At 38.3% G+C, this 24,636-nt stretch overlaps 1 protein-coding gene across 1 annotated transcript in view; it reads right to left on the reverse strand.

Moving 5' to 3' along the window:
• LOC128520428 (Fc receptor-like protein 5) overlaps positions 1 to 21,714 on the reverse strand; it is a 44,309-nt gene extending 22,595 nt beyond the window's left edge. The window contains exons 1-2 of the mRNA XM_053494670.1: positions 21,402 to 21,714; positions 18,808 to 19,074 (exon numbers count right to left, since the gene is read on the reverse strand). Coding sequence (XP_053350645.1) covers positions 18,808 to 19,074; positions 21,402 to 21,714 — 580 coding nt within the window. The remainder of the gene's footprint in view (positions 1 to 18,807; positions 19,075 to 21,401) is intronic.
• Between the last annotated feature and the right edge of the window lie 2,922 nt (positions 21,715 to 24,636).

The following is a 24,636-nucleotide window of genomic DNA, read 5'->3' on the forward strand; positions in this document are numbered from 1 at the left end:
CCATTGTTAAAAGCGCTATATAAATAATATTGAATTGAATTAGAGGCAGTGAACAGTCCTGAAAAAAATTACGAGATTTACTTCCAGATTTTCCAGGGTTAAATGCCAGATAGCGATGCATTTCTTTAAAATTAAATTCGATCCATGTTCGGTGTGTTAACTAACGTTTCATATACACTCGTGTAGTACGGAGCCACCAGTGACATAACCACTACAGCAAGCATGCTGTATGCCTGTAGAGGATGTGAAACATGCAAAAAAGTCAAATAAATATAATAACTAACCATTCTGAAACTCCCTGTTGTATCCTGAGATTAAATTGTTTGGGATCCTTTTTATACTCCTGATCAGACCGCGTCCATGTTTATATTATGTCTCTTTTGTCGCCAGTTTCTCATGTTCTATCAGGTTTATAGTGTTGCCACAATGCCTTGTGTGTCACATATTCCCTACTTTCTTTCTGGTATTGTGTGACTGACTAAAATGTAAAATCTGTTGTTTATCTGCATCACTTACTACGGTCATTCAGGAGCAGAGGAACAAGAAGGAAGGAAAAGTAGTTTCTATTCTAAACAGCAATTTGAAAACAATAATGAGTAAAATTTATACAATAAGATCACTACTTAAAGACTACTAAATGCCTACTATCGTGTTTTTTTTTTTGATGTGACAATCGATTCTCAAATCAGACTCATCACGATCAAAAGTATCAATTCTGTTATCGATCCACCCATCCTAAGTGAAAGGCGAATGAGAGTGGATGTGAAGAACTCAGTGCTTCTGTCAATAGTTGGTCAATATTTTACATAAAGTCTTTTAAAATCATACAACCGTAGTAATGCAATTGCACGAACTTATTTAAGACCACATTAAAAAAGTGTTTGCAGAGCATTCAGCAAAATAAACATCATTAAAAAGTGTATCTGCTTCACAATGAAAAAAAGAAATGCTCTACAGGCTCTGCACCCTTCCCACTGAGAGACACACACTCACAAACAGAAACACACACGCACACACATATGCATGCACACAAACAGAAACAGAGACATACGCACAAACAAACACACACACACACACACACAAACAGGAACACACACCCACACACATCCAAACAGAAAAACAACCCCACACCTACACACCCAAAACAGAAGCACACAAACAAACAGAAACATACACCCACAAACAGAAACACACACACAAACACACGCACACACACACACACACACACACAAACAGAAACACACACACACACAAACAGAAACACACACACACGTACACACACACACCCAAACAGAAACACACACACACACACACACACACACACACACACACACACACACACACACAGGTTTTGTGTATTTCTGTGCTTTATGGAGCACCATGGTCCTGGAGGAACTTTGTTTATTTGCACTATGTACTGTATCCTACTGTATGGACGTACTGTATATGCCTCTCTCTGAGACGCTAAACCACTTGTTCAGTTTTAGCTTTTAGCTGGACACACGATCAATTTACTGAGATCAGAAAGTTACTTTCCTTTGTCCATCATTTTAACAGACAGGGTCTTATAAAATGAATTATAGTTTATTATTAGCCATCATTTTATTTTAAATGATAACCATATTTAATTAAAATGTATTAACTTTTTGGAATGATCAATATAAGAACATGTTTATAGATAATGTACTTATAAGAGCATGGAGAGAAAAGATTAACAAAGACATAGTGTTATGACCGAGTGTACTTTTTTATCTAAGCAGATGAGCAAAATTAGACAATTACAATTAAAATATGAATAAACCATTTACATGAAGTTAACTGGAAAAAAAAGTTCCTTAAAATATATATATAATCCTACATATTTTATGTGATTTCTTATTGAATAACTTCAGAAATCATGTTTAATTTGACAGAAAACACAACATTACTATCTGCCCACCATTTGCCACACACACACACACACACACAAATATTATGCAAGTGAGTGGCTTTTAACATTTTTCTGATTTAAATCTGGTGTATTATTTGGCTTTTATAGTGTATTCTCTCTAATCTCTACAGTCTCTTACACTCAGTGTTTCAGTATAAAATCTCGCCCCTGGTCCTCTTCACTCATTCACACTCAGACTCTCCACTCGAGCATGGTGATGTTTCTGAAGCAGTAACTTTATGAAGACCATTAAACAGCCTCTCAGCAGCTTATTAAAAGAGTTTTACAGGTTTTTGTGACATTTTCCACTAAATCTAAACTAGTGTTGTTCCACTTGATCTCCAGCTCAGCTCACACCGGCCCTGCTCAGCCGTGCTCACACTGTCTCTCTTTAACTTTAATACAATCATCTACAGGAAACACTTCTCTGTGTCTAACTGTGTAAATGTTACTGTATTGTGATGCTGATCACATGGTGTTTATATGTTCAGTGTTGTACAGAATCACATGAGAGAAAGTCTCTTACTCACCAGTAACGTCTAACTGGAGTTCATCACTGTAGTGTGTGTAGTAGACTGGGTTTCCTCTTCCAGCTCTGCACTTATATCCACCTCTATTAGATTCACTAACTGATCTGATGGTGTAGGACTTTGTTTCAGGCATAGTGTCAGTGCTCTGTGCAGATGTGTTCCAGTAAAACTTCCATCCATCGGGCTGCACATTCAGTGTACAGGTCAGAGTCACTGAGTTTCCTGACAGTAGAGCTCCAGTACGGCTTGATGTGATCACAGCTTTAGGTTTTTCTGTTAGAGATTAAATACAGTATCAGAATGTGAAGTAGTCTTTACTACACAAATCACCTCAACAGTAAAACACTATTACTCTCTCAGTGACGACACTAAACACACCAGGACTAATGTCACATTGTTTATGAATTTTAGTTATTTAAATGATGTAAATGAAAATCTATGGAGATATTTAATGTAAAGTGTCAATAATATCAAAATAAGATAAAAAAAATAACTACTGTGTGATGATGCACCTCTCTAATCTCACTCTCTTCCTCTCTTTATCAATTTGTTGTTGATTTGCCTAAAAATTAATAAAACTGTGTAGTGTTGTAAATACAGAAATAACTGGTGAAATAGACTTCCAGAATAAAACATCTCAAAAGAGACGCACTAAAAATGCTGTGTTGTTTTTGGTAAACACATTGTTGGGTTGTTTTTGTTGGGTCAAAATTCTGGGTTATTTCGGGTACACATTGTTGTGTTGGTCATGTTGGGTCATATGAGATGTAGTGAATCATTTATAAATGGACCCCTGGTTGGGTTATTTTGAGCCAACAACTGGTTTATTTTTTATTCTCTGGTTTCTCCAAACGGCAGCCTGCAAAATGTTAGAAATATTTCTGTTATTGTGTCACAAAGTGTAGTTTTCGGTGATTTGAGTTTCAGTACATCTACATTTGCTCTGCGCAAAACACCGGCCCAATGCCGCCACTGTCCTTTTACATACCTGCCGCCTTTCTAGGGAACCTACGGAGTAAGCGAGGAGCGATAGTACATCGGCAGCCGCGCGCCGTGACATATCGTGATCCTCGTCTTTAACTTCCTACGTAGTCTAATTAGCGCTCAGCTGCACGCATTTAATAATTCATTGATAAATTAGTGATTTCTTTGGTTTCGGCTATAGTGATGCAGGTAATCCTGTAAAACTGTATTCTCGTCGTCTCCGCAGCAGTGAATGCACATATAATTCACTTTCCATATGAATTACATAATCTAAAATATATTTTTTATAAGTTTAAAGGCAGACATTTCGGTTTCTATAAGTATATATTTTTTCACGTCTGTAAGGCGAGTATACACAGTGTTTCGGTTCATTTTCTGACATGCTAAAGTTCAAATACAATAACAAATTACAAAACAGCGCTCACTGTTTACTTTAATTATTTTACAAAATCTTAGTTTTTTCGTCATTGTGACGCCTAAAAGTAGATGCAGGATTATTTTATATAGTTAAATAAAACTGCTTTTCTAAACGTGGGCTACTGTTATTTATCTCATCCTTTTTAATTTACTACATAGTCTAATTAGCGCAGGCATAAAGTTTTCCCGATCGCGGAGAAATTTTGTTCTCTTAAATAATATTTATGCTGGGGCTCTTGTCCTGGGTTGTTCTTTTAGTGTTACTGTGTGTCCTTTACAATGCCAGACAACATTCAAATACAAATTATTCACCCTCCCCAGGTGTGAATCAGCTGTTCTCACCTATACATTCAGAGAAACTGAAATGCACCTCTCCCTACTTTAAGACCTGGATTCTGAAGACCTGCAGTGATTCAGGCCTCTTTTTAAATTTGTGCAAATTTGATCTTCTGGATTCTAGATTTTAAAATTTATATTATTACTGTTTTACTGGACAGGGCCGGTTCTAGACAGGCACATATGGGGGGCAGTGAGAAATGTGAAGGGGGCATCATGTGTACACATCATGTTTGAGCACTGTTTTTTCCCCTGTGCTTATAGTAACAGTATTGTCCAACAGTATTGTCTCAAAGACGTTTAACCTAAAATAAGACTTAACACACTATAACTAGAATATTTACAAAACTGAAAGGTTGTCTTATGAATAATAAAAAAAAACTAGGTTAAAGCAGATGGGCTATAGAACAGATCATATTACGTTTTATATATTTTTATAGTAAATGAACATCTCTCTTCTCTCCAATCCACTCTACAACAACAGTCTCCTATTTCCCTGTGCGTGCGCTGCAGCCTGTGAATGAATACACACAGCGGAGACATGAGGGAAATCTAATACCGTATTGTGTAGTGTCCCTCTTCCGGCAGATTTTTCAGCTACCGCAGATCATTTTATTAACTTGCAATATATTAATTTTGTGATTATATTAACATGTGCTTTCTCAACAATTCAAAAATTTGATTTAAGATGGCAAGACATTTATTTGAGGGGGCGCTGCCCCCTCTTGCCCCTGCGTAGAGCCGGCCTCGTTACTGGAATAGAAGAAATGGAGATTTTTTCTTATCATAACATAAATTGTATTGGTTGTAATCACTCTATACACAATAATTTTCTTTGGTATTCCTATAAAATATTTAAAAGAAAAAAAAAAAAAAGATTCCATTTTGTATTTTCCACCTCTGAAAGAGCATAAAAATCACGGGTTGTGTATAGAGTGATTAAAAACAACAAAGGCATGTTATGATGGGGAAACTTTCTATCTTTTCCATTCCAACGATTAAAAAACAGTAACAAAGTCAATGTCCGAGCACAACCTCTCGCCGGCGATCTTTTCTCTGACTACACTGAGTTCACGGGGGTGGATGATAAGAAACACACATCTCGATAAATTTATTTTACCCCCTTTTATTTGGGGTAAAGTGACTGATGTGCCTAACCTTTTTTCAGCAGAGCTTCTGTTTCACTGAATAATCCATGACTCAACACGCACACACACACATACAAACACGCACCAAACGCAAAGAAAGCAGACCAAATGTCTATACATCTAAACTAAGTCGTTTACATAAGTCACTGATCAATAGCTCATGATACAAACATTTAAACAATTTATTCATGCAGATGTACCTGTTTTACATGGAAAGTTACAGGCTTGTTACTAAATGATTTACTCCGATAAAGAGCCGTATAAGAACAGTGACAGCTGGCACACCTAAAAGAAAATGCAGGATTATTATGCAGGAAGTCTAAATAAAAATGCTTTGATAAATGTGGGCTATTGTTATCTATTTTAAATATCTGTTAATTTAGTTTAAATTAGGTTTGGGCTCAGGGCATTGAGCATTGTGATCCTCCTCTTTAATTTCCTACTGTACGTAGTCTAATCAGCACTTCACTGCACAATGTTAAATATCTGAAATGTTGGACAGATGAATACGGCTCACAACTTGAGTTAATATCAAGAAAAAAAAGTTGACTTAAGTTCAGGGCTATAACTGAGTGTAACTGGAGCATAAAATTCACAAATGTACAAAAAAGTTTGTAATGTCACTATGTAGTTGCAGTTAGATTAAAGTGGAGAGTGATTTCCAGGTTTGTTCTTTGTTTTGTCACATTTTAGTCAGTGTATAGCGAACACACTCAGAGGAAACTGCCCGCTTTCACCTACAGGACATCAGAGATGCTCAAAGTCTCTGTCCATGTGTATCTGTGACATCATCAGGTTTAAATCACTTGATCTCCTGAGCACAGGGCAGGAAACACATAATGCTCTCCATCTGTGGCTCATTATTAACTTTATTTACTGGGGTCTTTTTTTGTTGGCAGGAGAGAAAAAAAAGCAGAGCACAAAGCCAGAGAAAAAAGACAAAAAAAAAGTTTGTGTGTGTGTACAGTAGTTTAATTATTGTGCAGCATTTAAATAATATTCAAATATTGCAAAGCATTTAGAGTTACTGTTCACCAAAAATGTTACAGTGATGGAATTTATTTTGTATATAATGTATACGTTTTCTCCGACATTAATGACTGAGCCGAAGTGTAAAGTCTGCACGATTGTGCCTGTGAATTAGCGTCTTCAAATTATGATGAATAAATAATATATGTTAAATTCTGCATCATGTTGCCTACATAGATAATGAATTGTGGTGATTCTTTACAGATCAACACACACACACACACACACACACACACACTCACCTGATACAGAGAGTGTAACAGGATCGCTCATATTTGAGACAAGTAAATCTCTTCTCCTCTCCCCTCTGCAGGTGTATTTAACCTGGTCATCATATTCAACTGTAAATGTCTGTAGGTGGCGTGATACAAAGACACGTCTATTGTTCATAAACCACTCATATGTCCACTCAGTGGTTCCTCCTCCTTTTATGTCACACCTAAGAGTCACACTCTCTCCACTGAATTCAGGTGGTTTAGACTCTGCACGTACTGTAGGTTTGGGACTTTCTGGAAGGAAAAAAATGTGTATACAGTATAGATACATCTCACTCACTCACTCATCATCTATACCGCTTTATCCTGTATTCAGGGTCACGTGGACCTGGAGCCTATCCCAGGAGACTTAGGGCCAAGGCAGAGTACACCCTGGACAGGGTGCCAATCCATCGCAGGGCAATATGAATACATTTCCAAAATTATTATATAAACAAGTAAAATTTTAAAACTGGATCTATAATTTCTGTAAAGACTCAGAGTGTAGATACAGTAAATCTGCTCACATGTAAATAATTAAACTCTGTCACATACAAGATGTGAAATTCACATCTTCTACACTATTAACTCATGTTTGAATTACATTGTGGTGTCTCTCCTGTTCATCTTTAGAAACACTGAGTGTCAGCAAGGGAAGAAGAAACTAAAGCTAGAAGAGACACAATCATGCTAGAAATAACTGACTGTGTGATTTGATGTCACTTTTAACAGTTTTACTTAAAAAAAAAAAAATCCAGTGCTAGAAAACAATCATTCAATCAAACGTCTTGATATACTGTATGTTTGTGCCTGCTCACACACACACACACACACACACACACACACACACACACACACACACACACACAGCTGTTATTCACTCATAATCCCTCATACACACTCACTCTCTAATCTCTTTCGTCCTCTTCACTCATACACACTCAGGCAGGTCTCAGCTCGAGTATTTTAAATAAGAATTCTATGAAGTTACCTTTAGAGCATGTGAGCGGTGTGTTAATGCATTTTTTTCATGTTTTTGAGACAGATTTAACCAAAGCTAAACTAGTGTTGTTTCACTTAACTCTGCTCATGCCAGCTCTGCTCAGCCATGCTTATAATAGGCGGAGTTTTTGGGAAGGCAGGAGGGGCATTGGCCCTGGAACGTTCATTAATCTGCTTTTTTTTTTCTTTTTATCTCCCCTTATATTAACTCCCCTAATTCCCGTTCCTTCTCCACACAGAAAACAGCTACTACTTCTGCACTTCCCTCAATAAATATCTCAGAGTATTAAGTCAAACGTTGTCTGAGCTGGCGCTGTGTCACACAGCTGCAGGTTTGAATAAAATTAACCAAAGAGTCCTGAAATCTTGTGCTCCCCAACTCTGTAGTGTTCTCAGGCAATTTTGTAGTATCAGTCTGCTTCTACTCCCTGCCATATGGAGGACATCATACCACGTACCACAACCCTGTGCCCAGAATGACTACAGGCCTGTTGCCCTGACATCATACATTATAAAGGTGTTTGACCCTGGATATACTTTGTCCCCTGGTGAAGTCCTCTCTGGACCCTCTTCAGTTTGCCAATGAGCCATTCCTGGGAGTAGATGATGCCATAAACACCAGCACCATCAAACCTAATCCCACCTCGACTAACCTGGAACCACTGAACCCAAACCTCTCCAGTACCTTCAACACCATTAGACCAGCAGTACTGGGGGAAAAACTAAAGAAGATGCACATAGACACTCCTTTGGTGTCCTGGATCATGGACTACAGTACCTGACCTGCCGTTTTGATTACAAAACTGTGTGCCCGAGACAGTAATTGTCGATGACAGGGACTGTAGTGTCTCCATTTCTTTACACCCTCTATACATCCGACTTTAGATAACTCTAGTCTTACACAACTCGAATCTTGAACAATTCTTCCCCCCCATATACAGTATTCTTATAGTAGACTAATTACTACTAAGTGACTTAAAATTATACGACTCTTCTCTGCGACGTTTACACGATGTGGGTAATAACTGTCTTTAATGATACAATATTACATTAATATTACATTAACTTGTTCCCACAGTCATTTTCCAATGCTACTGGAACTTACTATTCTTCAAGTGCAATATTGATAACTGTATCATTAATGCAATGCCTTTTCCTTTTTCCATTCCAAGTGCAATATACAGTGTATGAATTCAGTCAGGACTCATGTGCTGCACTTTACTTTAGTGCAATACAGAATTTACTGTTTTTAAGTATTTTCTTTCTTTTTGTAAAAATCTAAATTGTTTCCCCTTCCCCTTGTCTAACTGTAACCAAGACAAAGCAATTACCCTCTGTGATTAATAAAGTTCTTTGAATCGTGAATGTGTTCTCTATACCTTTTAATAACATTCACAGTCAACACCTTTACCCTTCTGAGCCACCATAGAGCAGGCCAATGTCTACCTGAATGAACCCATGAGGAACATTTACATAAAAGTGGTACATATGTAGAAGTAAGCAGTAACGCTGATAGAAATAAACTTTGAAAGCTGCTATGGTACACAATCCCTGCACTAATGTGATGATTAACTCTACTGCTCAGTGAGTTAATGAAGCAGAGCTCATTTAGAATAAAAGTAAAATGCAAGCATGTACCTCTGTGGTAATGTTAAATATATATTACATTACATTTATTGTTACATTGAAATGGTCTTAATGTCTTAATTTTACCAACTTTATTGTAGCCTATTACAAAGTTTCATTTTATTTTTGTATAATTTACAATTAATTTACAATTAACATGAAACAAACAAAAAATAATAATAAAATAATGAACAGCTAATCCTTCATTTGGAAGAAAAAAAAAACGGAATCTGCCCTCACATTATGCGTAAATACCGAAAAAAATAATTATTTTTTCATTTTCAATATGCTGTGGCATGCAACTGTTTTTTGTAAATGTCCTAATATTTATGGACCTACCTATAAATATGTCCACAGTTGTGTTTAGTTCTTTGGTTAAGTAAAATTTTCTGAAATATCACTTTAAATTAATTATAACCTTTAGATGTCGTGATTTTAAAACACATTCCCGTTCATTTTACAGACCTTTTCCCCAGCAAGTTTATCCTCCATAAGGTTCTACATCTTTATGAACAGAGTGTCAGCAAGGGAGAAACAAACTAAAGGTAAAAGACACATATGCAAGCAGTGACTGAAGATTTGATTTCTCTATAAGTTTGATAATATAGCAAAGAGTCTAATTATTGTGGTGTAAATGTTGTAATGCTGCTCACATGTTCAGTGTTGTGGAGAATCAGTTAACAGAAAGTCTTTTACTCACCAATAACATTTAATGTGAAGTCAGTACTGTAGTGTGTGTAGTATACTGGGTTTCCTCTTCCAGCTCTGCACTTGTACTGACCTTCATCAGAAACACTGACTGAGCTGATGGTGTAGGAGGAGTAAGTGAAGGAGGAGTGGGAGGAGTCGTAGCGTCCTGCAGTCTCAGTCTCGTTGCTCTGTGTGTCTTTCTTCCAGTAAAACTTCCATTCAGCAAACTGCGGCTTCAGTCTACAGAGTAGAGACACTGAGTTTCCTATCAGTGCAGGGCTATCAACCAGTGGTATGAGGACAGGTTTATTTTTTTCTGTAAAAAATGAAACACAGTTCTTGATGTCAAGTTGTCTTTACTAATGACTTCTGGAATGAAATGTTTTTACTGTCTCTAATATGATATTAAACCACTTGTTCAAAGTGTTTTAGAGTTTGTAGTTAGACACATTACTGATTTACTGAGGCCAGAGGCTGAGATATACTTACCTTTGTCCATCATTTTAACAGATGAGTCTTAAAAATTACATCATAATCTATTATTAGCCATATTTAATAATTTTTTTAAAATAATCAATATACAGTAAAGAATAAGTTTATAGATAATGAACCTATAATGACATGGAGAGGAAAGAGTAACAGACACTTAGAGCACTTTTTTAAATCCGCAAAGTCACTTAACAAAATAAGACAGTTACTGTACAACTGAAATATGAAATTAACTGACTTAAATTCAATTGACCTGCTGCAGACTTTCCAGAAAGTTACAGGCTGTTGTTTAAGTTCATAAATAAATAAATAAATAAATAACTGTCTGATTGTAAATGCTTTTGGTCAACAACACTAACTGCCTACTATTTGCAACTCTTTGTGTTTCCTGATTGGCCAGCTTGTACGAGAAACATTTTCCACCAATCACAGCACACACACACATTATGCAGTGAGTCGCCCTTAACATTCTGATTATTAATTATATCTAAATCTTGACATTTTCCACTAAATCTAAACTAGTGTTGTTCCACTTGATCTCCAGCTCAGCTCACACCGGCCCTGCTCAGCCGTGCTCACACTGTCTCTCTTTAACTTTAATACAATCATCTACAGGAAACACTTCTCTGTGTCTAACTGTGTAAATGTTACTGTATTGTAATGATCACAAGTTGTTTATGTCAGTGTTGTGCAGAATAACTCGAGAGAAAGTCTTTTACTCACCAGTAACGTCTAACTGGAGTTCATCACTGTCCTCTGTGTAGTAGACTGGGTCTCCTCTTCCAGCTCTGCACTGATATCGACCTCTATTAGATTCACCAACTGAGCTGATGGTGTAGGAGTTTGTTTCAGGCATAGTGTCAGTGCTCTGTGCAGATGTGTTCCAGTAAAACTTCCATCCAGTAGACTGTGGCGTTAGTCTACAGGTCAGAGTCACTGAGTTTCCTGACAGTACAGCTCCAGTACGGCTTAATGTGATCACAAGTTTAGGTTTTTCTGTTAGAAATTAAATACAGTATCAGAATGTGAAGTAGTCTTTACTACACAAATCACCTCTACAGTAAAACACTATTACTCTCTCAGTGACGACACTAAACACACCAGGACTAATGTCACATTGTTTATGAATTTTCAGTTATTCAAATGATGTGAATGAAAATCTATAAAGATATTAAATGTAAAGCATCAATAATATTAAAGTGAAAGTCATAAAATAACTATGTGATGATGCAACTCCCTAATCCATCTACATCAACTTATCATAATAGGTATATAAAAGTACAATTCATTTTGGGAAAGTGGGGCACTTATAGCAAAACTACACATATAATCTATATTGGAAGACACATTGGGAAACTTTATAAATAATCTTTTTAAACTTTGTTTTGCCTAAACATCAATAAAACAGTGTAGTGTTGCCAACATACAGTACAGCACTCAAACACACACACATAAATAAATGTACATAATACTGAACACACACAAGAGAGCGGTCACACACACCAACAAAACTATACAAACACAAAGTAGGGACATGAAACTCACCTGAGAGACATCACCTATACAATCTATATGTAACACTAAAAGTAAACTTAAGTGTAAATGTCTCTGAGTTTACTAATGTCACTGTGTTTTATTTCCTGCGTGATGTTAATAAATATTGTGTCAAATCTCTACATCCGTGTTCATATATAAAATGAAGCTGTATTCAGGCTGTATTCCTAACTTCTTATAGTGTACAATCATGGTAGACGTATTAACATAAATTATAAATCTAACAATTAATGATTAAATATTTTTCCCCCTAAAACAGTGCACATCCTGATCATGTGCTGCAGAAAATTTAATAACACTCAGTTATAAGTAAATTAAATGATTTGTAAATCTGTGATCTGTTTATTCTGTTTCTTATTTACAGCCCACAGATAAACTTCTCATCACTACCTCATGAACAATTACACATTTACCAGTTCTTTTCTCACTAGAGCTGTGTGTGTGTGTGTGTGTGTGTGTTAAATGAGCACAGATGTGTGTTCTCTGATAGTGTGTGAATCAAATACACCCTCTGTGAGAATATTCTGTCCCAAGTATCACATTTACACACAACTTTACTAGAACCCAGTGTTTGTAATGTCTCTATTCAACTGCAGTTTATTAAAGTGTAAAGTGATTTCTCTCTTTTTTTTAAACCATAATTTATTAAAATTTTAGTCAGTGTTCATTGCCTCTCACAACACACTTAGAGGAAACTAACTGCACTCTTTTACCTACAGGAGCTTAGAGACGCCCAACATAGACATCAGTTTAGTCTCAGTGAAAACGGGATAGAAAACCTCTCGGGTTACTTTGCTGTAACCCTGTTTCCTGAAAAAGCGGAAATGAGATGCTGCGAGAAAACACTATGGGAACATCTTTCTGTGTTGCTGGGTGTAAAGCATGTGTGTATCAAACACGCCAAATCTTGGCATATATAACCTCGGTCAGGTGACACCTGCAGATTATAGATAGGAGTGAACCAGAACATTCCTCAGATCAATTTTGTCTGAAAGGACGTCTAGTCATGCAAGCAGTGCGGCATTGGAGCGCAGCATCTTGTTCCCGCTTTTTCAGGGAACAGGGTTACAGCAAAGTAACCCGAGACATTCCCTTTTAAAAGCTACACTCGATGCTGCGTGAAAATCGCTATGGGAACGAGAATACCAATGCCGCCACACTGCAAGTGTCTGGACCCCCAAGGTTGTGTAGCGTGTGCGCACAAATGCCAAGGAGGTAGCACTACATATAACTATAGAATTTCACAAATGTGTGCGGAGAGGACCAACCTGCCGCATACACACTTGCTGCAGGGGAACACCTCTTGCCAGCGCAATAGATGAGGCAATCCCTCTGGATGAATGAGCCCTGTATCCTAGAGGCAAAGTGTGACCACACACCTCGTAGGCTAGGGCAATAGCATCTCCCACCTGATGTGACAGCGTTTGGCACGAAAAGGGATGCTCTGACTTACGCCACTGGCTAATGCGGTGGACTTAAATCTGAAGAGTGCATACTGAAGACAGTAAGTGAAACCTTTTTGCTCCGGAGCTGTAAAGGTGGAGGACAGAGGTCAAGAGTGCCATGAGTGCATGGTCAAGAACGAAAATAGTTCGGGTGAGAATGCAGGATAGCTCTGACTGGCCCAGGGGCAAAGTCTAGGCAGGACGGGAGGCCTGCAGATCTCCAGTTCTCTTGAAAGAAGTAACTATAAGAAAAACCATCTTAAGAGTCAGAAGCCAGACAGGCGCTGACTCTAGCGGTTTGGAAGTGGTGTCAACCCGACCCCATCAGTCAGAACATGACAAGCCGAAATAACGGCTATGTACATTCTGAGGGTACTAGGGCATAAGCCTTCTTCCAGAACTCCAGCACTGAAACAATTTGGCAGTGGACTGGGTCTACATGTTTCGCCATGCACCACTTTAAAATACCCTTACCTTGAGGGCATAAGTTCCTCTAGTGCATGAAGGTTCTAGGGCCCCCCTCTTCATATACCCTGGAATGTAAATCACCTTGAGGGACAGGAACTCTTCCTGTGCCCAAAGCAGAATCTGGAGCACTAGCTAATTCAAGCGGCGCAAGCACAGTCTGCTCGGGCGATTATACACCAGACTACCGTAGTGTTGTCCACCCGCACTAGGACATGGTAGCCCCAACTGCTAGAGAAGGTGTTTCAGGGCCAAAATAAAGCCATTAGTTCGGGGCAATTGATGTGCCACGCGAGAACATGGCCTCTCCAGCTCCCTTGGGCTGGATGGCCATCTAAGACCGCACCCCAGCCAGTGAGGGAAGCGTCTGTTGTTAGCGTCTCGCGATGACAAAAACGCACATAGAGTGGGACCCAAAGTTATAAACTGGGGTCTGAACCACATAGAAAGGGTACAAAGCCACCTGGCGCGTAACCCGTATTTGCCTGCGGGGACTGGCCTTTGAGTAAATCCCCTGGCTTTTAGCTAAAATGTACATCGCCCTGCGGGACAGGAACTCATTCTGTCCCCCAAGCAGAACCTGGTGCGCTAGCTCATTCAAGCAGCACAAGCACAGTCAGCCCTGGCGATTATGTACGAGACTACCATAGTGTTGTTCACCCGCACTAGGACACAGTAGCCTCAACTGCTGGAGGAGGTGTTTCAGGGCCAAAATAAAGCCATCAGTTTGGGGCAATTGATGTGCCATGCAAGAACATGGCCTCTCCAGCTCCCTGGGGCTGGACAGCCATCTAAGACCGCACCCCAGCCCGTGAGGAAAGCGTCTGTCATTAGCGTCTTGCGACGACAAGATGCATGTTGACTGGGACCCAAAGTTAAAAACCGGGGTCTGAACCCCATAGAAAGGGTATGAAGCCCTTGGCGCATAACCCTTATTTGCCTCCAGGGATTGGCCCTGAGTAAAATCCCCCTGCTTTTAGCCAAAACTGAAACAATCTCATGTGCAGAAGACAAAAAGTTATCACCGTGGACGCAGCTGCCATGAGACCTAAAATCTCTGAAAGTGATGAACAGTCACTTTCTGGCCTAGCTTGGTTTCCTTCAAGGTGTTGGAGATGGTTTCGACACACGCAGAAGACACCTGTGCCTGTTTTGTGATCGAATCCTACGTGACACCCAAATATGTTGTGTTCTGAGCAGAAAAGAGAACGCTTTTCTGGCGTTGAAATCTCAATCCGGAATGGAGATGAGCTAGGACGACATCCCAATGTCTAAGCGCTAGCTCCTGAGACTGAGCCAGAATCAGCCAGCTGTCTAATGAGCGGGGTGAGCTAGACCAAATGGACGGACCCGATACTGGTAAGCTTTGCCCCCGAAAGCAAACCCCAGGAACTTCCTGTGTTGTGGCAATATTTACATGTGTAAATATGTGTCTTTCAGATCGATTGTCACAAACTCATACCTTGGTTGGATTTTTTGGATAGCGGTTAGCCCGCGAAGATCTAAAATCGGACGCAGCCCCCCTGTTAGATGAACTATAACATTTTTGGAGACCTGTGTTGTCGACTGGGTGGCTGACAATCCCGACTCTTGAGCACAGCGGGAAAGGAATTTCCCAAAGGCTTGTTCATATATTTTCGCCTCCCCAACCTAGTGGCGACGTTAACGGCGTCGTCAAACAGGCCGGAGTGTGAGATGGGGGGAACAAGGAGGAATGCACGATCCTTATCCTTGATTCCCGTGAGATTTAGCCACAGGTAACTCTCCGCAGAGCACCAGCGCAGCCATAAAAACAGCCGATAGCACGGCCGTCTGCTTTGTTGCACGAATAGACAGGTCTAGCCACCAGCGTCTCTTCTATCTGAGACATCATCATATAACCATGCCTTCATATCAACAATATTCGAATAAATCGAAGTTGATGGCACAAAAAACACAGGATGAATAAGGCTATTCCATAAAAGAGTTAACTCGTCATGAAGGTTGCCAAAAAAAAGGAAGAGCGAGAGAGAGCGTCGATGATGCTCCTCCCCCTGGCTACTCGACAGAAACCTGTCATCTAACTTTTGAGGGTTTGGGAAAAAATCCCGCTTCCACGGCCAAATATGGTATGCGATCGATCGATCGAATGCCTGCAGTAACTCCTCCATATACCCATGGAAGCGAGAGTATGTCTCCTCTATCCATTCACAAGAAGCTCCGATGCGCGCTTGAAAAGTGGATGGAAAACTTCCTGATCCGGCAAGGCTGCGAGAGAAAGGGGGAATTCCGTCTCGTGCGCGCCTGCCAGATTACACTGTTTAACCCCAGGAATGCTCCGCAACTCGTGATTTTCTTTAAGAATGCGATCCGCGCACGAAGCACTCAAAACAAAGATGTGGAGATCGCGCTCAGAAGTGATCTATCACGCGGAGGTACGGATCTAACAACTTCTAAATTCGCTTGCACACATCACACGCAATCACAATACGGTCCTGAAGAGAAAAAGATCTGAGAAATGGTCCGGTTCACTCCTATTTATAACCTGCAGGTGCACTTCATCAGATGACGTCACCTGACCGAGGTTATATATACCAAGATTTGGCGTGTTTGATACACACATGCTTCACACAGAAAGATGTTCCCATAGCGTTTTCACGCCGCATTGAGAGTAGCTTTTGAAAGGGAACTGTATCAAAGTCTGTGTCCATGTGTATCTGTGACATTATCAGGTTTAAATATCCTGATCTCTTGAGCACAGGGCATATACTGCATATATATATATATATATATATATATATATATATATATATATATATATATACACATATATAACCTCACCACCATCGGCAAGACCAAAGAGCTGTCAAAGCAAGTCAGGAACAAGAATTTAGACCTGCACATGGCTGGAATGGGCTACAAGACCATCAGCTAGAAGCTTAGTGAGAAGAAGACAACTGCTGAAGCGATTATTTACAAATGGAAGAAATACAAAGTAACCATTAATGGCCCTATATGCAAGATTTCACCTCATGGACTAAGAATAATCATGAGAAAAATGAGGGACCAGCCCAGGACTACACGGGAGGAGCTTGTGAATGATCTCAAGGCAGTTGGGACCACAGTCACCAAACAAACCATTGGTAACACAATACGCCTGCATGGATTAAAATCCTTCAGCACAGCAAGGCTTCCCCTCCTCAAGAAGACAGATGTACAGACCCGTCTGAGGTTTGCCAATGAACAGAAAAAGATTGGGATAAACTGCTGTTGTCAGATTAGACCAAAATTGAGCTTTTTGTCATCAACTCGACTCGCTGTTGCTGACTATGCTGACTATGACACTATAAACACCATCCCTACAGTCAAGCATGGAGGTGAAAACATTATGCTTAGGGGCTGTTTCTCTCCTAAAGGTACAGATTGACTTTGCTGCACTGAGGGGCCAATGGATGAGGCCATGTGTTTTGGACAAGAACCTCCTGAAGATGGGTTGTTGATGGGTCTTCCAGCATGAAAATGACCCCAAACCTCACTGCCAAGGCAACTAAGGAGTGGCTCAAGAATAAGTACATTGAGGTCATGGAGTGGTTGAGCCAGTCTTTAGACCTTAATCCAATAGAAAATTCACGGAGAGAGCTGTAACTTTGAGTTGCCAAGCATCAGGCAAGTAACCTTAAACATTTATAGAAAATCTGTAAAGAATAGAGGATCAAAATGCATCCAAGATGTGTGCAAATCTGGTAAACAACTACAAGAAACATCATCCTAATGTGCTTTCCAGCAATGGTTACCCTACCAAGTAATAGGTCATGTTTTGCTTGGGGATAAAATACTTATTTCCCTCATTGAAATGCAACTTAATTCATAACATTTGTATCATGTGCTATTTCTTGGAATTTGGGTTGATATTCTGTCTCAATCCTTTATCATAAACCTATGATAAAAATTAACACATAAACACTTTCTAAACACCCAGAACACACGACAAACCTTAAGGACAACACCTAAAGCAGAATGGGAGCAAATTACACACCACTTCTATGAAAGTGTTTAAATTCCTTACATCCTACACCATCAGCAAATCTCCACCTAAAAATAATGTGTACCAGCACCTACATTATAACAACACACACACACACTCACCTGATACAGAGAATGGAACACCTTCACTCATCTCTGAGATCTGAGAGTCACTTATTCTCGTCCCTCTGCAGGTGTATTTACCCTCGTCATAACTCCTGTTCTGTCCTGTAATATTCACTGTAAACTCCTGTGTTGTGCTGTGTGGGGTCTTTGTGTTATCATTCTTATACCAGCTGTATGTCCACTCAGTGTCTCTTCCTCTGTGTATGTCACACCTGAAAGTCACTCTCTCTCCTCTGTACACCTGTGTATCAGGCTTTATAATCACCACAGGTTTAATCTCTGTATGGAAACAAAACACAAACACTACTGTTTCTATTAAGAAATTAATTTCAAAATCTATGAGGAAATTCATTTATTTTTATTTTCATGGTTTATTTTTAAAACATTCAGATGTATTTACATTTTAAAATTTACCACATAATTCATGTTTCCATTTCCAGAGTGTAGATTTAGTAAATCTGATCGCATGTAAATGATGAAGTTTTGTCACACAACATTTAAACTCATTTCTGTAGTACAGTGTGTTAGCTATTCTGTTTATCCTTCATAAAAATGTTACATCTTTATGAACACTGTGTAATAGTAATAAGGATACACTGCTGTGTTAGCAGAGACTGACTGAGGACAATTTCTTTACTCTTTTTACGTTATTTAAGTTTCTTTATGATTTTGGTATAAAAAAAATGTCTGTATGTATCTGTGTAAATGTTGCTATGTTGAGACGCTGCTCACATGTTCAGTGTTGTGTAGAATCACTCTTACAGAAAGTCTCTTACTCACCAATAACATTTACCCAGAGTGCATCACTGTAGTGTGTGTAGTAGACTGGGTTTCCTCTTCCAGCTCTGCACTCATATCGACCTCCATCAGAGACTCTAACTGGTGTGATGGTGTAGTTAAATGTTCTAGTCTCAGTGCTCTGTGTGTCTTTGTTCCAGTAAAACTTCCAGTCAGCAGACGGCAGATTCAGTGTACAGGTCAGAGTCACTGGGTTTCCTGTCAGTGTTTCTCCTTTACGGCTGGATGCGAGTTCAGGTTTAGGTTTTTCTGTTAAAAATGAAATACACAGTTTAGAATGTAAAGTAATCTTTACTGCACTGATCACTTCTAGAGTAAAACATTATTTCTGTCTCTGCTACTAAACATAGTGTTTAAAAAGTTTAAATGTTTAATTAAACACATGATTGATTCACTGTGATTGATTCACTTTGATTGATGGAAAGTAACTGTAGTGTGATGATGCAGGTCTCTAATCTCTCTCTGCTCTACATCTATTAGTTTTATAGGAAAGATAAAAGATGTAGAGGAAAGATGATTTGAAAAAATGCAAACCTACACATATTCTTGTGAGAAATGTTTGGAAACTTTAGAAATGATATACTGTATATTTTTTATTACTGTGTTTTGCCTAAATATGAATTAATGTGGGTTTTGTTATCATGCCACAGCAAACAAACAAATAAATAAATGTACATAATTTATATGAGTTATATGAACCCAGTACACTAAACAGAATAGTAGAAGTTGTGTTTGCATAATAAATACAAATAAATAAAGTGTGTATTTACAAATCATCTTTATTCAACTAAATTTCAGATCTTTACTGTGAAGCCACAGCAGTAAAACCTTAAAACATTTTTCTCAAACATACAGAATATAGGCGTCATCTTGTCTATTTGGTGAAGAACGTTTCTTATATATATATATATATATATATATATATATATATATATATATATATTATGGCAAGCAGTTTAGGAAAATATTCATGAGAGAATTGAATGAAAACTCCATATATATTAAATGAAAGAATATATTGAATGGATTCTGAATATATTGAATGAAACTCGATATATATTGAATGGATTCTAAATATATTGAGTGAAAAGTCTGAATATATTAAATGGATTCTGAATATATTGAATAAAAATCTCTATATATTGAATGGATTCAAAATATATTGAATGAAACTTGATATATATTGAATGGATTCTGAATATATTGAATAATATACACAGCGCCATCTTTAGAAAGGATGAGTGAGTCAGCGAGAAACTTGGTTGCTGCAATTCTGAGAAATGAAGAGATGGTCAACAGGTTTGTAAGTGCGTGTACTGCCCAAAGTGGTGCCGTAAGCCTCACTCAATTTCCACATTCGAATACGTTTAAACCTGCCACGAGTTGTTATTACTTTTTCCTCCCTAATGTGTCACAGCTGCGTTTGGTTTTCCCAGTTAATTTGCGTTGTATTTAGGCCCAGCATTTCGTTGTGAAGTAGGCTGTTACGGTAAGTTTCTTTGTGGCTTGCTCTAATTAATTTCGCCCTCTGTGAATGTTCTTGGCTACGAGCTCGCATTATGCACAATTCTGTTGTTTGCACATTAACTAGACTCTTAACTGCTTTGGCTTGATTACCTTTGTTTTTGGCTTGAATACGAATCAGTGAGTGTAACCGTCTTCACTCTCGCTACCAAACATCACTTTATACAACACTAGTGTAAGTACTCTGACGTGGAAAGGAGGAGGAAATGGACTTTGCGCCGTACACGCATTTACTAACGTGTTGACCATCTCTTCAAGTTTCTCGCGGACTTGCTCAATCCTCATAAGGATGGAGCTGTGTTTCGATGACATCATGTTTCAATCAATATATTCAGACTTTTCATTCGATATATTCAGAATCCATTCAATATACTCAGAATCCATTTAATATATTCAGACTTTTCATTAAATATATTTAGACTTTTCATTAAATATATTCAGAATCCATTCAATATATATCGAGTTTCATTTAATATATTCAGAATCTATTCAATATATTCAGACTTTTCATTCAATATATATAGATTTTTTATTCAATTCTCTCATGAATATTTTCCTGAACATATAGGAAAACATTTCCTATATATATATATATATATATATATATATATATATATATATATATATATGTGTGTGTGTGTGTGTATATATATATATATATATATATATATATATATATATATATATATATATATACACACACACACACATCAAAGGCAAAATTATTCTTCAGCGGTTGGACTAATGTAGCTAAAAAGTTGTGATTCCCGTCTTAAACACTCACTAATGACATTAAAGGCCTCAAAAAGGCGTCTGTTGTTCTTTAGCTCTTAAAATAGAAAACAGAAAATATACAGTAAATGCAAACTCATTTGGAAATGAGAGTAACTTGTGGCTTTTAAGTGATTAATAATTAAATGTAAGCAGACAGAAAAGGGCTAAAAAAATCACTCAGAAACAATAAAGCAAACCTGAAAGCATAAATTACTTTAATATCTAGCATTAAAAGGTAATATTATAATTTAAAAAAAACAATAAACTTACACACATACCTAAAACAGAGAGTGTCCCAGAATCACTGATCTGTGAGAGCTGAGAGTCTCTTCTTCTCCCTCTGCAGGTGTATTTACCACTTGAATGATTTTCGGCTGTAAACGCTTGTGCTGTGCTGTATGGGATGTTACCGTCTTTATACCAGTTGTATGTCCACCCAGTGTCTTCTCCTGTCTGTATGTCACACCTGAAAGTCACTGTCTCTCCTCTGAACACCTGTGTATCAGGATTTATAATCACCACAGGTTTAGGACTCTCTGTGAGGGAAAAATAAATCACTCTTTTTTTTTTATTAATTCTCAACACCATCATGTAGTAACAGTTTAAACTGAAATGCAGTGTATCTGATCAAGTGTAAATGATGAAGCTGTCAGAATTGGACTGAGTCATTTTACCAATCACTACTAATGAAGTAAATGTAGATCACAATGTGGAAAACTGACTCAGTGCTTAAATTAATCACATTTCTGCTCTGAAAATGTAGATCTTTTCAACTATTTTTTCACCATTTGCTTTCCTGACTATTTATCCTCAGAAACACTGAGTGTCAACAAGAAAACAAACAAAAAATAAACAAAAAGGTAAAAGAGCAACAATAATGCTAAAAGTAACTGACTAGGTATAAATTAAGAGGTACAGTTGAACCTTGGATTCTGAGCATAATTAGTTCCAGAAGCGTGCTTGTATATCGAAACACTTGCATATTAAAGCAAATTTCCATCATAAGAATTAATGAAAACTCTGACGATTCATTTCACAACCCAATGAATACAAAATAAAAGTAAAAATAAAAATAATTAACCTGCACTATACCATTGAAAAGGATTGTAGGACTTCCGGGTAGTAGTGAAATAGAGTAGACGTGTTTGTGGTGCCTCCCCATTCAATTTCGTGTGTCCTTTTATATACCCCTGTGACTTTTTCAGATAAACTACTAAGGCGAATTATATCTATATCTTTTTTTCTTTTCTGAATAAGTATAAATGTCCAAAATGACAACTAGAGCGGCGAAGGCATCTAGTAAAGAAGTCGAAGTACCTGCGATGTCGGGCGAGGTGAGCATGGCGGCCCTAACAGGCCTACAAGAAGAACATAGAGCGGGCTTAGCGACCGAGTTTATAGCTGTTATTTTAGCATTGGACGTGAAGCTTGACTGCGTACAAGCCACTGTGTCTGAGTACGGCCAGAGGCTCTCCACGTTGGAGTCTCATGTGGAATCGTTAAATGAACCGGAAGAACGTTTGGAAACTTCCCTCGCAGCGCTAGCAGAGAGCAATGCTAAACTCAAAACTAAGACCGCTGATCTGGAAGCGCGGAGCAGGCGGAATAATATCAGAATAATCAGAGTGCCAGAATCCCTGGAAGGCCCACGGCTGACGACTTTTTTTTCCGAATTGCTTTTTGAGGTTTTTGGCAATCAGGTTCTACCTGCCCCCCCAAAGCTGGACCGAACGCACAGATCCCTCGCCACTAAACTGAAAGCAGGGGGCAGGCCAAGAGCAGTTGTGGTCCGCTTTCATCACTACCAGTTAATGGATAAGGTAGTCCGCGAAGCGCGTAAAAAGCGAGGGGAACTTAAATATAAAGGGAATTCGATCGCCATCAATAAAGATTACAGCCCTAAAGTATTGAAACAGCGGGTTCAGTATCGTGAAGTCATGGCCGAAATGTACAAACAGGGATTTAAACCGGCTCTTTTGTATCCGGCGAGGCTTCGTATAACGACCAAAGAAGGGAACAACAAGTGGTTTACATCGGTTGAAGAGAGCAAGCAATATTTAGACTCTCAGTGTGATAGTTCGCTGTAATATTATGTGCCTGACGCAGCCCTGTTTCTGGATGTGTTAAACAAGACACAGCACAGCTTATGCTGAAGCTCTACTGTTATAGGAACTCTGTACGTTTGAAGCTGTATTAATCTAATTTACACTAAATTTGTGATGAATAAATCAGTTTTCATTTGATAGGTAATTGGAAATACATTTTTGGATTATTATTTTACATGTGGGGGTTACAGTGAATTATTGGGGAGTTAAGGTCTGTAGGTTTAGCAGGAGTAGAAACGGAAGTAAGGTACCTGTAAAGGCACACAAACTACTGTTCAGCTGTTTAAAGGGAGCTTAGGGGTGATTGTTTAGTATTATGGTATGTCTGTGTGGTTTTTTTTTTTCTTTTTTTTTTCTTTTTTTCTTTCTCAGTTCTGCATCACATGTATCGGGTTCGTCCAATAGTTGTTTCAGATCCAAACGGCTGGTAACCCGACGAAACTAAACACAAATATTTGTTTTGCCTCTTGGAATGTAAAAACAATTAAATAATTGTGTTAAGGCCAAAAAAAGTTCTTTCACACTTACAGCTTCTTAACGCAGATATAATTTTTTTTTTACAAGAAACTCATCTCCGCACTTCAGATGTTTCTCGCATTAAAAGTGCATGGATCAGTCATTGCTTTCACTCCAAATTTGGCGTGATGGCAAAAGGGGCTGCGATTCTTGGCGTAAGAACATTGCTTTTAAGCATTCTTTAAGCATGCTTTATTATTTAAGCATTATTTAAGCATGCTTTATTGCATTCTATAAGCTCCTGTGATTATCATAGTATAATCATTTCTGATCATGCCCCCAACTCTTTGGACTTAATGTTCCCGCAAGCTAGGACTTATTGTAAGCAACAGATCATTTCATATGTCTGTCAGCTGAGGAGATCAGAGAACTCCAGAATGGCAGAAATATCGGATCAACTGTCTATACTGGTCCTCCAATATTCTTTGACCCTGTCACCCGTAATTAATAAAAAGCGACTTCAACTTCATTCAGAGTATAATTTACTTTTAACCAATAAAATTGAAAAGCAAACCCTGAGTACCAAGCAAACTTTTTTTTTTATTTGGTAAAAAGGCTGGTAAATTACTTTCATTTCAAACTCGAATTGCCCACACAGCTAAACTGATCCCCAAAATTTAATCTCCTAAAGGTGATATAATTACCGATCCAGATTTTTTTTTTTTTTAAGTATTACACAGGACTTTATACCTCAGAGCACGATGCAGAAATACTGAATGACCAGAACCTTCTTGATGATTTTATCATTGAAATATTTAAAACCTTCTCTTCTGTTTTAGCCCCAATATTGCAAAAAGTATATAATGACGCCTTCTCTTCGAGTCAGCTTCCAACAACCATGTCTGAGGCATCCATTTCACTGTTGCTAAAGAAAGATAAAGATCCACTGCTG

Source organism: Clarias gariepinus, chromosome 1, assembly GCF_024256425.1.
Source record: "Clarias gariepinus isolate MV-2021 ecotype Netherlands chromosome 1, CGAR_prim_01v2, whole genome shotgun sequence".
Classification (NCBI taxonomy): Eukaryota; Metazoa; Chordata; class Actinopteri; order Siluriformes; family Clariidae; genus Clarias; species Clarias gariepinus.